Source organism: Ascidiella aspersa, chromosome 7 (genome assembly GCF_963924565.1).
Source record: "Ascidiella aspersa chromosome 7, kaAscAspe10.2, whole genome shotgun sequence".
NCBI lineage: Eukaryota > Metazoa > Chordata > Ascidiacea > Phlebobranchia > Ascidiidae > Ascidiella > Ascidiella aspersa.
Window position 1 is genome coordinate 9,350,717 of NC_139453.1, and position 14,655 is coordinate 9,365,371.

The 14,655-nt window shown below is 34.5% G+C and overlaps 1 protein-coding gene and 1 long non-coding RNA gene across 2 annotated transcripts in view; one reads left to right on the plus strand and one right to left on the minus strand.

Annotated features, from left to right (window-relative positions):
• LOC146137608 (proto-oncogene tyrosine-protein kinase ROS-like) overlaps positions 1-9,434 on the minus strand; it is a 48,418-nt gene extending 38,984 nt beyond the window's left edge. Inside the window, exons 1-9 of the mRNA XM_083394395.1 lie at positions 9,310-9,434; positions 9,039-9,085; positions 8,149-8,263; positions 6,775-6,888; positions 6,267-6,404; positions 5,735-5,946; positions 5,388-5,532; positions 4,540-4,730; positions 1,152-1,337 (exon numbers count right to left, since the gene is read on the minus strand). Of these exons, the coding sequence (XP_083250521.1) occupies positions 1,152-1,337; positions 4,540-4,730; positions 5,388-5,532; positions 5,735-5,946; positions 6,267-6,404; positions 6,775-6,888; positions 8,149-8,263; positions 9,039-9,085; positions 9,310-9,403 (1,242 nt within the window). The 5' untranslated portion in view covers positions 9,404-9,434. The remainder of the gene's footprint in view (positions 1-1,151; positions 1,338-4,539; positions 4,731-5,387; positions 5,533-5,734; positions 5,947-6,266; positions 6,405-6,774; positions 6,889-8,148; positions 8,264-9,038; positions 9,086-9,309) is intronic.
• An 834-nt stretch (positions 9,435-10,268) lies between these two features.
• LOC146137610 (uncharacterized) lies at positions 10,269-14,346 on the plus strand. The gene is made up of 5 exons (XR_014501430.1): positions 10,269-10,337; positions 10,653-10,812; positions 10,984-11,054; positions 11,841-11,998; positions 12,901-14,346. It is a non-coding gene; the product is annotated as an uncharacterized LOC146137610 (long non-coding RNA).
• The last annotated feature ends 309 nt before the right edge of the window (positions 14,347-14,655 follow it).

Below are 14,655 nucleotides of genomic sequence, written 5' to 3' on the forward strand. Positions count from 1 at the left end.
TATTTTTTCTTTCAAATTCAATTTATCACGGTTTGCTCCTCGTCGTATGTTAGCGATTAAATTTGACACCAGGGATGGCAAACCTTTTTCATCACGCGGGTCAAAAGCACGACTTTAATCCTTATAAAATGCACAAGTGGGTCAATGTGGGTCATATATTTTATCCTATGCTGATTTTATGCGAAATTTGCTGCTGCATCGTTTCAAGTGTTTCTGTCTGGGTTGGTAATTTAAGATTTTGGACGATTTCCAAATTTGAAAGAGCCTAAATAGTTAATAAATGCTGCAGCATTTTTCAGCAGAAAGCTTTTCAGCATGGTTTAACCAGGGTTTTCGAAGATTTTTTTTTTACATTTATCCTTTCCTGAAAATGATTGATAACATTTAAGTGGGTCTTCAAAAATGTGTTGCGGGTCAGTGGTTCGCCATCCCTGTTTCACACCCTCAAGTTAAAAAACTAAAACAGCATACAACTGACTTTGAACAAAACATATGAGTAATTCTAACAATGTCAAAGGTTATTTTCCCACAGCGCCATATTATTTCGCTGTATTCTTCGCTACTAACAAGCGTTACCGCAACTGCAACCATATACACCAGAAGTGGTCTGGAATCGACGTGCAGAAAGAGTTAATCCAAATTAAAATACTGCATGACTTCCGGGTCACCATTAGAAAAGGATTCAAAATTTAAAGATTTATGGCTGGACACAATAAAACAAAAATAAGTCTAACACAAAACACTTGCCAGGGGGGCATGTGGGGGTCAACTAGAACTCGCCCGGAGAGAATTGCACTCGCATTGACGAATGCACAAGTGAAAAATCCCAACCCACTATAATCTTAAGACTTGCTATAAAAAACAAGTACAAAACATGAAATCATTTCTCAAAATTTTCCAGAAATATATATTTCGAATGATCATTCGAATTAAGAAACTGATGATGCCTATTTATAAAGCGAAATATATATATTTCTGTAAAATTTTAAGAAATGATTTTTTTGTTTTAAACATGTTTTTTTTTATAAACAGTCTTAAGATCATCTAACGCAAAAACAAGAATCTTTCTTTTACACTTTATTGTCTGTGGGAGATTCCTTACTTCTTAAAGTTTTTCAGTCATTTAATTATATACTTTTTTAATCACTCACCAATCTCCAAAACACCACAATCTCGCGCACTTGTCCGGGAGGGTAAGGCGCCCAAACGACGGTTATGGTGTCGCTGGTCACCCTCTCGATCAACAGCTCACTTGGGGCTTCGTAGGGGGCGCACCGGATCCCAGCAGTGCTAAAAGCCCCACCCGCCAAGGGGCAGTCGACCGGATAGGCGCGGACCTAGGCAAAACATGGGTGTTTGAAAGGTTTGCTTTAAACGGTAATTTCGCTCGACCTGCCTTGAAATTTTTTTCCCATTTTCTGGTCGTCGGTTAAACTTGAGTTTTTCCTGGTTCACGGCGTTTTTTACTATTGGTTTGCACTGTTGTAATGACTTAAGTTAATTACTTAACTTAAATCACGGTTTTCGAATGACTTGACTCGAATTGACTTCAGTCTTTTGCACAAGTGACTTGGGTTGAAATAAAGTGTTTTCATTAGGCATTTTTCATTACAAAATTGAGTTGGTTATGTTAAGTTTTGCACGTAATTTTGTGTATTGTTCATATTGGACTAATTTACCAAATGTAATAATTTAACGTTTAGTTTTTATGACAAGAACTTGACGTAAGTGACTTGATCTAGTTATATGTTAAATGGGATTTGACTTATCATTTATTTTTTTCTAAATAACTTGACTTGGTTTGTGACAGCAGGCGTTTTAGATTCGTGGAAGACATTCTTGGTTTAGAGTTTGGACACTTAGGAGGAAAGCTTTATATTGGACACTTAGAAGGGAAGCTTTACCAGGTTAAAAATCCGCATACTTTGTTGCCATGTTGTCTTTCTAGAAAGTCACAATTTTGGGGGATTTTAAGCGTACGGAATTTTAGCTTTAAAATAAACAAACCTATGACATTATAGGTTCTGTGTGGAGATCTACAAAACCGCGAGTCTACAAAAAAAACTCTTTACCCAGTTTTATGCGGCTCTTAAGTTCATGCTGCGTAATTATGTTATCTGGGAATGTGTCGATTTCGTTTGACAGAGTTATTTGGCCATGTATTGTTAGTAACACTTTTAAAACATGATAAACGCAAAAAGTACGATTTTTTCACTTCGCAGAACAGGCATAAAGCTGTGAATCAATCATTCTCAGGCTATTTGTTCAAATCATCTTGAAAAATGACATTATATCGATAAATGTGCATTTTTTTAACCAATGCGTCAAGTCTCCTTCTAAAATAAATATTTGTCCATCCGAATAAAGGCACTCTTTTTCACGTTTCGTGCGATCGCTTCGTGGAAGTGAGCAAGAAATAGAGTGCTAGGATCTCTTTTCTTTCAATGTGTGAGGTGTGACTCTTTGCGGTTAACCAAGTAAGAAATGCGGCTCTTATTGTCTGACTGGCCACCCCTGGTCTAGTGTCTAGCAGTTTAGGGTAGATTACAAACTGTGGCCTAACGCTCAAATCACACCAAAAATAAAATAGTGATTCATTCCCATCTGTCCAGTTTACAAGACATTACGTAACGCCAAAACATTACGTCACGGTGAGTGTGATTATGAAACGTGTGCAAACAAAGAGTCCTATCTCCACTCTTCTGTAAACCGCATTTAGCTTGGATTATACCCAAGCCGACAAAACTTCCATTAAGCCGAATACTTTCAAGATTGACAAAATGTTAAGTGGTTCCTGTTTAAACGCTGTTCCTGTCAACATAGTTTGGCCAAAGCAAAATAGCCGCCGGGCTCCCGTAGGTGCGATAGTGGCAATAGCTCGGGCAAAAAAGCAGTACTACGTTAAATCGGATTGTTGTTTTTCCGCTAAACAACAATAAACGCGGCGAGGTGCGAGCGGTAGCCAAACATGCCGTGACGTAAATGCAAGTCTGCTTTCTCTTGGCCGACAAAACGACGGTACTACTGCTACACGCATTATTTTATCGTTTGTTTGTGTGGCATTATATCGATATCTTATAGTTTGCACGTCTGTTCTTTGCACTCTTCCTTTCCCACTTACGTAAATTATATCGCTTTTCCACTTTTGCACATTACCTTTTAAATTTTATTTCTTAACGTATCACGTTTTCTACTTGCATCTAATAATTAATTAGTTACACTTGGCACTTACACCCTTCTCTCCTTATTGTAGTTGTTTATAAAACCCAGGAGAATGACGACAGTCTGGTTTCGAGGAAAGCTTGGATAACATTTGGAAACTTTTGCAATTTACGTTTCCGCCCTTTTCTAGACGATGGCCGTTTTTGATTCTTTTACTTGTTTTATTGTTTTACTCACGATTCGCCTATATATTGATACAGTTTAAAGACATTTCGTAAAGCACTTGGCATCCGACAGGCCGTTAAGCAGGTATCCTAAAATTTGGCGTAACACTACTATACTTATGAGAAGCGCTCGGTAATTTGCAATAGTTGATTTTAGGAGGATGTGACCGGTTTCGGGTCATTTGGCAAAGTGCAATTTGCTACAATAGCAAACTATTATCCGGAAACGAAGTTTGCGCTCTTGGTAAGTTGCAAAGTCAATCAAGTAACAGGCTATTCCTCGCCAGTTGCTAAAAGCACTGTACACGTTATTAATCAAACTAAAAACACAATATTGGGCTGTACAGAAGAAGTTAATGTTCGAACTAGGAATAAACAATATAAAGATTTTTTCAATCAGTCAAATTACCGTGAATTTCGCCTTCTTTTAACTCGCCATTTTTAATTCTTACATTTTCCAATTACTGGGCAATATTCTTGAGCATATTCGAAGAAAACTGATTTCGAGTATTAGTCAACTCCTACGCCAATAAAATGCGCTCCTAAAACTTTACCAAGGTTTCTTCTTCTGAAATCTATGTATATACAATACATAAACAGGTAACACAGAATTTTATGGAATAAATAGTACAGTGATAAGTATGGTACCTCCGAGTATCACGTTTATATACGTTTAAAACTAAAAAAAAAACATTTAAACGCGAACAATAACGCCATTATTATAATATTTATTATTTAATTTATTACTTAAAAAAATGGTGAATAAATTTACAATGCAAAAATAGTGTTAACATTGCGAATGTTTTATGCGCCATTTAAAACGAAATAAATTCGCCCTGTTAACATTTCAGTGTAAGTGTTTTAGGACCAATTTAATCGAGTAAGCATTCTATTAAATAGTAAGCGGTTAAAGGTCACAGAGCACATGGTGACTTGACCTTGTAGTCGTCCTTAAGACAGTTGGTGTTTGGCAATAATGTTTAACTAACACCGATGCTCTTTCTAGTTTAACATTCATTTGTATGTCATTACATTCATTGGAGTTAAGATATGAACCCCACTTGTCTAAGCGTTTGTGCTGTTGATAAAACACCTGCACACCGATAAACACTTCAGTGTCGGATCGGTTCAACTAGTTTTCACGCAAGATTACCTCGTAGTCCAGAGTCTCGGTGGTGAACTCGGTAAAGCTGGAAGAGTTCCGGCTAATGTTGGACGAAACTCCGCCGGCAATCACTTGATACGTTACGGAGGCTGTATTAAGGACGGATGGTGGCGACCAGTCGATTCGTACCTCCTTGTAACTTTGCGGGGAACATCTCAACCCAGATACAGGAGAAGACACTGGTTTTTAATCAAAAGAGGTTTTAATTTCGGGGGGTCAGTTAAACACGTTTAACGACGGCTACTTGTCTAAATTACTGAATTTTATGTGAAAAATAGATAAAGAAATATTAGCAACGTTCAAAATGCTGCGTACTTTTAAATAAGCTTTTATGTTCTTACTACATCTAACTAAAAGCCAACCATTATGCTTCAAAACTGTATTTTACTTTTTTTATCCGACAGAGCAACGTGGGTCAACTCTAGACGCGAGACGTTAATCAGTAGGTAGCACAACTTGTTTTTAAAAAACAAATATCGATAATATTTGTGAAACACTGCGAAAATCGGTGCTATACTTAATTGCAAAACAACATGTTACTCAATTAAAACGAAGTTGTTTTATAAAATTTACGCCAAAACGTGACGTGATCAACATTTTCCAGTGGACATTTTTATGTGTTTCATTGTAAGACACATCACGCATTTGGGCTCAAACCATTTAACAAAGTATGTTTAGACATAAAAAATACACAGATTCAAGCAGATTTGCATTTACAAAGAAAATAGTTTCAGGGGGGCAATGGCCACATGGTCTCTATGGATCTTCTCCTCTATAAAATCCAGTATTTTGCAGAAGCCACTAATGACCTAAAGCCATATATTTAAATAACTTACCTCCACAAGAAGTGTTAACAGTAAGAGGTGCCGATAAATATGCAAGCGACCAATTTTCTATCGTCTTTGATACAAGTAATTGAACACGGTACTCTGTATTTGGCTTCAAGGCGTTTAAATCAGCCTGAGTTGTATTAGATATTGTCTAAAAAATAACATAGATCACACTTATACCAAGTTTTAATTATAAAATTTGTTTATGTGTATCATTTTTTTAAATCTATTTCTATATGATTTATGCCATTATAAACAGCAATTTTTTTTAAATTTTTGTTTTAAAATAAACTTATAAATTCCATCTTTGTTTCATCATTGGGGTAAACGAAAATTTACAATGATAACCTTACCTTTGATTTGCAATCAGCATTGCCAATACAGTGCTTAATGTCAGCTTCCCAAAATAACAATGAAGTAGTTTGAATTGAGGTAGTGTGGTTTGAACAAATGGGAATACTGTTGACTGCCGAGGGTGTGGTAACATTGAAGGCTACACTACTGCCACCAATGTTAATTGGTCTTGGAATTGCAATGGGTCGACTGGGTATGTTGCAAATTATATCTAAAAATGTATAAGGGTTTTTAAGGAAGGTAGTTCAAGGCAAAACATGTATTATAGTAACAGTTAAAATAGCAATTATGAAGTAGGCAATAATGGGAGTCAAGAGCATTTCTTAGAATTTCATATTTGTAGTTAATTCTACTAACATTATTGCAAATATATCATCAAAAATATATGTTAAAGTTTTTTTAATTAAAATTATTTGTAAGACAATAACTAACATTTAAGTTTTTTTCCCGACAAGGTATCGAGTTTAAATAACTTACAAAACTAAAAAAACTCGTTATCACTTAGATATGGTTATCAACTTAATGTGTCACCTGCTGAGGAATCATTGAAATTCAATATCTTCTCTGATGTTATGTTGATGGCCCCAGTTGAGTTGCTAAGAGTGAAAAGTTCCCTTTCATCTGAACTGAGCCAATGCAAGCCATTTTCACTGACAGCCATTCCATAAACTAAATAGAAAGTACAGAACCTTGTTGAAGTGGTAGCAGACAAAAATTGTCACGACAATTTCTATATATCTCTTAAATCAGTGTTCATCGACCTTTTTCAGTGGCAATCCAAATAATAGCGTAAGTATAACATCAAAGCATATGCAAACAAATTCTTTTCACTGAACTTTTAGTATGCTATTTTCTAAACATAAGAAAATTGCATAATTTTTTTTTAATTTAATTGTAAAAGGTGTCATTTCTTCGTACTGCTTCTGCAATTTTCTTAAAGTTTGAAGAAATTTTGCTCAGAACGATCTCAGTCAAACTAGCCAGGTAAACTAATGCAGCTAGATGTATACATATATAAACAGATATATATATATCTTACCTGTTCCATTAAATATTGTTGTTAAATTTTGACATTCACAAGGACCTTGGAACAAAACTGACCAAATGGTGTCACCACTGCATCCATATATGCCAGGGACTAGACCAGCAAATTCTATGACAACCAAACATGCAGGTAATAATACTTCTACAATTAAAATATGCAAATCTTATTGACATAAGATCAATTAGCAAACTATTGCACTAAAAGCTCAACTGCTGACTCTCATTATTGTTTATTTTAGCATTTTACAATGAAGATCGAAACACATAAATACATGTTTTGGAAGTCTAGACAAAGCAAGCCACATAAAAGAAATATTAGCCTTTACCATTATTTAGGGTTGGCAAGCCTGTCAATTGACCGCAGTTCATTTGACCGGTCAAATACTAATATTCGATTTAAATAGTGTAAATTTTTTAAGAGTTGTTTTGTGATATGAGTTGTTAATAATCTTGATTGTAACTTTTTTAAATAATTCAAATATAAAATTGCAGGGTTTACCTGATGCAAACACATGTTCTGTGGTAATAACAAAGTGTTTGAAAAGTAAAGTAGATTTATTTTGTTTAGAACTTTAGAATAAATGCACGTATATGATGAATCGCGTTTGTCATAAAAGGAAACACTAGTTGGGGTATACCACAATCTTAGGCTACTTAGAAATTTAGAAGAACCAAATCCCTTGTCTTTAGTGAATCCTGGTGATGATTTAGAAAAATCAGATAGTGACAAAAGTTGTGACGAGGAGTAAAATACTTTTTTACCTGATGCATTTACTTGTTGTTAACTTTCGTTAATAAACTTGGTGGTTGTAGTAGTGGTAAAAATTGCTACAGTAACTGCTACAGTATTGCTATAAGATGGGCATGGTTTTGCAAAAATTCTTATTGATAGTCAAAAATAAATTGTTTTTGTTTTACAAACCATTGTATCTGAGCCAAAACGTTCATATATATTTGTTTAAAGTTAAAATCAAGGTATATTTTTAACTTCAATTGCATTATGATAGTGTTTATAGTATTTGACCAATATTTGACCTATTTGACGAGTATTTGACCGGTCAATTGACTGGATTTTATTTGACTGGTCAATTGACTGGATTTTATTTGACTGGTCAAATGTCCAACCCTACTATTATTGATTAACTTTTATTTGTAGACAACATGCAGTGTAAATAATCATTACAATTTTTTTTATTTCTTTTTTCAGTTAAAACTACTACTACAAATTTATAGATACACTAGTAAAATACTAATTATTCAAACCTTTTTTAAAGTTGCAGGGTGAAATCTTACCTTAATAATTGAAAAAAATATATACTGAGACAATAAAATGCATGAAGACAGGTTAAATTACAAAAGTAATAGCAACCTGTTGGATGAACAACATAACATGTTGCCTTTTCAAAAACTTCTTTGCAATATGCAGATGTGCATGACAAAAGTTGATCAAAAACTGGGTCTACATCTCTCTTGCTCTTTGTAGCCTTTCAAATTGCTGAAAGATATTATAATAAAATTATTGTACATTCAAAATAAAACCACATTTTTTAGAATTCCTTAAATCAACATTCTACAATTATAGATTTGTAAACATGACATAGATAAGCTGCTGGTTTAAAGATAGTACTGCTACTAAGCAAGACAACCCAATTTTTAAGTAGTGTGTGTATAACAACAGGACACAGCTTTCTCTACATTTTATATGTGAATTACAAAAGAAAAACATCATGCAAAAGTGATACTTACAAATGGAGTGATGGAAGTGTACAGTGAGTTGAAAAAACATGCAAATGAGAAACACAAAGGTGATTCAAAAATGTTTACACTATTTACATATATATGCACACAATTAGGAATTCATCTCATATAAAGCATATACACAAAACAATCGGAATAAAGAAAATAAAAATTAAAAATAATTTTAAATAAAATAATAAAAACGTACAACCAAAAGTAAAGATGTATATAAATTGCAAAATTAAATTGAAACATAATAAAGATGGAAATTAAAAAATTAAATACTTAAATATGGTAAATATTTATAAAATTTTATACCTAAATAACTAGGTTTTTATTTATATTTGCTTGCAAATTGATGTTTAATTAAGAATTTTGTTTAAATCGCTTTTCGTTATGATATATATTTTTGCACTAATATACAGGATGATTAAAATTCAACATCCAATCAAAACAGCAAAAGACAATCAAAAAGTGTAAAATTAACACTAAACATTTTACACAGTACTAAAACAAACTTACCAATTTGGATAATTTAAAAATAAATTCTGAAGACAAAGAATGTGTGTCTGAAAAACATTGTTCTTTATTATTTACAATTTTTTTTTGGTTGACATTTACAATTTTTCATATTTAAGTCGATATGAGAACCTGATTTCACAACAGTTTTGTTCATTAAATAAAAATTCAACTAACAGGAACAACTTTAACAAATTTATAAAGGGCCTCTTCCAAACAAAACAGGAAACATTCATTTCTAACATAATATACAAATACTGTAAAATTATCTTACTTTGAGCCAAGGTTTTATCAAGGAGTACGGTTGAATATACCGCCGAGCCACAGAAAAACGAAAATAAAGCAAATTTAATACCGATACCAAACATTCTCAGAAAGCATCATCTTCCTAAGTACACGGTTCACTACGATAGTGACAAAAATCCCCTCGCGGTTTCTATTACAACAGGATTGCTGGACCGTGTCGACAAAAATACACAACATCATTAAAACTCATTTCGGTTTTGCACCGAATACCACATTTAAATTCGCCCAATTTAGTAAATCAAATTTGAGACGTTTTGATGTTTTTAGCATGACAAAATTTACATTTTTTAAAAAGGTTTTTTTCTAACCGTAGCAATATTTGAATAATAAAATTTCACTTTAAATCAGCAATAAAAATTACTTTTAAAATTAAACATTTGCACCAAAATTAAAGTTCTAAAAAAACAGTTCTCTACTGCCCCGATGTTTGCGCAGCGTAAAATGACAAGCAATCCCCACAAAAAATATCATTCGGTCACGTATTAATTTTCTTATTTGGTGTTTGGCCTTAGTTTGCACACATTTCAAGAATGTGGCGTTTATTTGACAATTTTTGGGGAAAAAATACAAATAAAAGGTGGGAAAATGAATTTTGTGTTCTTCAAATGTTTTTCTAAGGAAATGGTATGGGTGTCACGCATTTATCCCCTTTGCCTTTATTGAGAAATGCAAAGAAAGCACACTTATAACTCTATTTCGTTACAAGCCGTCATAATATAGCGTACTACAGTATTTACTACATATAAAAACAACTGAATACCATTTGTATGGCAAGTTAATGGTTAAACCACCACTAGGCAAGCTCGAAGTTCTCTTGGTTAAACAAATAACAAACGCTCGAGTAGTCACATTGTGACGCCAAGGTATAGGCTAGCAACACAATGCGATTAAGAACAGTCGAGCGGATATTCGAGACTTATCAAAATAGGGAAGGTAGAGTGATTTGTAAGTTTATACCTTCTAATCAGATTTGATGCAAACTTTTGGAGTTCTAGTGTAAGTTCAACCATTCGGTCTTTTTATTTACTGGTCATCCTATTTTTATGTTTATAGTTAAAGACTGTAACTTAAACCCTTGCCTTTCTTTATGACGTGTTCTAACGTGCATATTTGAGAGTTTTGATGTTATACTGAAAGTATAGACATTGCCATTTGCATGGAAACTGACCATAAAGGGATGTCAGATACTTCGTATTTTATTGTGATAGGCTACCTATACAGGTATCCGATATTTTGGACAAGGCAATACTGCAGGTTAGAAATGTCCTATACTGGACATGTTATTGTGATACCCAATATAAATTTTCGCAGCACTGATAAAGTACTGTTGTTCAACAACAACTGAACAGTGGAAATGGCTCCTAGGCCGCATAAGTTTATAATGCGAACAGCAAGAAGACCAAACAACAATTTGAGCAAAATATCTAAAGCGAACAAAGAAAAGCTATCAAAAGTTGACTTAGAATTAGAGGTAGGTATTTAAAATGTGTTTATCCCGCGCCAGTTGTCTGACCAAAAAAATAGCATGACTGAATGTAATCTATACGTTAATGACGTAAAATATAGAATAAAGTGTATTTATCAAACAAAATAAATCATTTTTCTAATGTGTTTATATTGATATATCTTTCATGTTGGTTAGTGGTACATTCCCTGTGCTGATTTCACCGGAGCCCAGTTTGGATACGATTTGCGCAATCTGACCGACAGCGAGTAAGCAGTTTTTATTATTTACATAAATTCCGCACAAATTGGAATGAAATAACGTTTGTTTTAGTACTTAACTTGGTGAAATACAATAAGGCATCAATGGACCAAACAACGCCAAAAACTCTAGAACAGTGTTTCGCAACCGGTGTAAAAAGGCTTTTACTTGCACCTTTTTTCCCAAAGGCACTGTTTAAAATTTAAGTAGTCTACTAATATTCAGGGCTGCGGAGTCGGAGTCAGACTCGGGACTCGAGGAGTCGGTTCGTTTTGCTGAAGTCGGACTCGGGACGCGGAACTCGAGTAAGACCATGTAAAACTTACCCGAGTCTCCGACATGCGCATGCGCAGTACCAAATTTTAAAACTGTTATGGACGCCAACTGGAAATTGTAAAGGTGGAATAGCATATGGTGGGATTTTTTCCAACCATGTATTGTGAGTGAATGAATTATATGCCAACCCTACAAGTGGATTGCTAAATGTCCACGTTATTTGAGTTACATTAATTGGCGGAATACAGACGGTAAAGTCAGGGCCGGACTCGGGACTCGACGAAATCTCACATTTGACCGGAGTCAGACTCGGGAGTCGGGCTCGGGTTATTTTTGACCGACTCGGCAGCCCTGCTAATAATATCCTAAACGTGTAGTTTAGGCGGGAGTTTTGATTTGTACGTCTAAACTATACAACAAAGGTTTTCAACTTTTGTACAGACGCATTTAGCCAAAGTTTTATATTGCACGTTCGAAATCCAACTATACTGCTGAAACGTAAATGACTATTTTTTTAGTAATCGTTATTGGAAAGAGCAACATGTTTTTTATTACTGTGTTCAACGCATGGTCCCCCTCTTTGGGTTTACGTGGTGAAAAAAGTAAAGCAACCGCGAAATGGAGAAGTTGTTTTTGGCAAGGGAGTGATACCCACATGGGACGACTTGCTAAATAGGTGAGAAGACAATCTTAAAGCCATCTTTGCAGCGTTGTAATGACTTTAGTCATTGACTTGGGTCACTGTTTTATAAATAATTGACTTGACTTAAGTCTTCTGGACAAATGACCTGATTTGGACTCAAGTCATTGTGTCAAATAACTTGGGTTGAAATTAATTGTTTATGGTAAACATTTTTTATTAAAATTTGGTTATGTAATTATTTTTAAATGTCATATGTTGGGTTTTTGATATTTTTATTTGGGATGTTGGTTATAACCACCGAGTTTACGGATTTTTAATGCTTATTGTTGGTATTGTTGCAAACTACTTGACTTGGACCTATAGTAAGAATATCAAAGCTCATAAAGAATAGATATCATTTTGAACGTTTCGAATCTTGAAAGTGAATGAAGAGTTACTCGAAACTTTAAAAATGCCACCTTTACTTCTGTAACCATTATGCTCCTAACTTGACTTGGACTTTATTCAATAGTTATGGTGACCTACCAGAAAACTATAGTGCATTTAAAAGAACCGTTCGCACTTTTTTATTTCGGAAAATGTCCATTGGCACGAAGTTGGTAACCTTTAGTTTTCCCTATTTTCGAAATAGCAATGAAACAGTTTGTGTATTGAACCGTGAGCCTAAGCCTTGACCGATATAAAACAAATAACTTAAGCTGCAATGAACCCAAGAGAGATTATATTAATGTACCTTTACCGCATAAGTGGGCGCACCAGCTTATTTGATTACTGTATTACACAAATAATGTATTATTTTTATACGCACATTCATCCGCACGACGTTTGTCATCCGCATTACAATTTTTTCCAATCGCACAAGTGCGTACCATCTCACGGGTTGCTATAGTGTAATACATATGCTAATCAAGCTTTTATAAAGTGATTTATTCCAGCAACGTACTCGCGTCCGGCTTCGCGGCAAAGTTCAACGAGATAATGAGGAACAAAATGTCGGCAATGAAGTTTGGCGCCCGAAGCCGGGTGCTTCAAGCTTTCGCCAAGATCCAGTTCGAAATCGCGCGTAGAGTGAACAAGGAAAACCACAAGAAATTTCCAACCCGGGACCAGGTTAGGGAGGCAGTTGTCGCTGCTCTCGAAAAAGACAACGCGCAAAGCTACCGGAAAATGGTTGAGCTCTTTTGCGGAGAAAAGAGACTTAAAGCGTACAAAGAACTGACCAAGGAAAAAATGGACATTGGTGATGTCGATTAGATTTTTTTTTCGCGTTTTTCCTCGCAATTCGTTTTTAGACTGACCATAAAGCACCTTTTATAGATTGAAAAAACAACTTTTTAAAAAATTATAAACAAAATATAAAAATAAACTTGAGGCGTTTGCTGAATGCCCAGTACAAGTTTCTCTTGTAAATTCACAAAAAAATATTTTCTTTTTTATGCAATGGCATACAGTTCCAAACGATGCACTTGAAAGGTAATGCACCTGTTATACCCGTTTTAACAACTCGATATTATAATATATCGTCATATAGGTATTCGGATAGATTTTCGCTGAAATTATCGCGTCCGTTTTAACAAAATCTAATCAGCTATATGCATACAATGGCATGTTGCGACTTGTGACTCCTAAACACTATAAAATACAACTTCTATTAGGTTTAACTATAAATGCCGTTATTTCAAGGTAAATTAGAACGTCTATATTGTGCCTAAGGCGTCATGTATCCATTTAGCTTGAATTTTTTTATATAACCAAAATAAACCCAAATTATTTGCAATTTGATATTATACCCGGTTTAAGGCTGCGGGGCTTGAGAACAAGAGGTGTTTTCAAGATTAAGTGTTTTATGACGTCAAGTTTAAAATAACTTTGTGACGTCATCCCTAAAACTTTAATGTTCACCCAACACTCAAATCCTGTATATGACCCATTTTAAGAGCAAAGTTTGAGCTCAACGATAGCTTGAAGAATAACATAGGGGTTCGACCGGTTTGCGGAGATTAAGGACCACTGCTTTAAATCGCCAAAATAATATTATGTTGACTTTCCTCATTGATCTCACCTCAGTACTTTCGTGTAATTCTATTTCGAGTTTAATATGCATTGACATTTCCTTAGTCTTACCGTTGTGACTTGGTTGGTGGCCCTTGGCTAATCTCTGTTTATACCAAGCAAAAGTATTTGTCCAATCTCTGTTTTAAGTTGTCATTCAATCGTTGAATAAACAAAAAAGTGGCATTTCTTCCTAAGTAAAATTTATTGTTTCTTATCTGTCAGTTTATTTATTAAATCGTCATTTTATTTTGTCGTCACCCTGTACCCTTTTGCACCCTGCGCGTTAATTTCTTCGTTACTTTGCGTAATTTTCGAAACCATCACAAACGTGCAAATACAAATATCTATCTAACTATTCTAAAATTTACAGCCGCATCAGTTTTCTTGCTATGCATTTTACGTTTAAATCGTACGCTTCACAAACTATAGTTTCGGGTTCTGGGCAAAATTTAAGGTTCTAGGTTTCGGTGATGATAATTTTTTTACGATTTTAACAGATTTTATAAATAGAGATTTTATGAAACCTTCCAGGCAAAGATAAGTTAAAAGGAAAACTTATGTTCTCGCCAAAATTTATTGCACAGTTTATTTTCAAATAATACGAGAACTGCGTCAGCGATTCCGCGTTGACACAA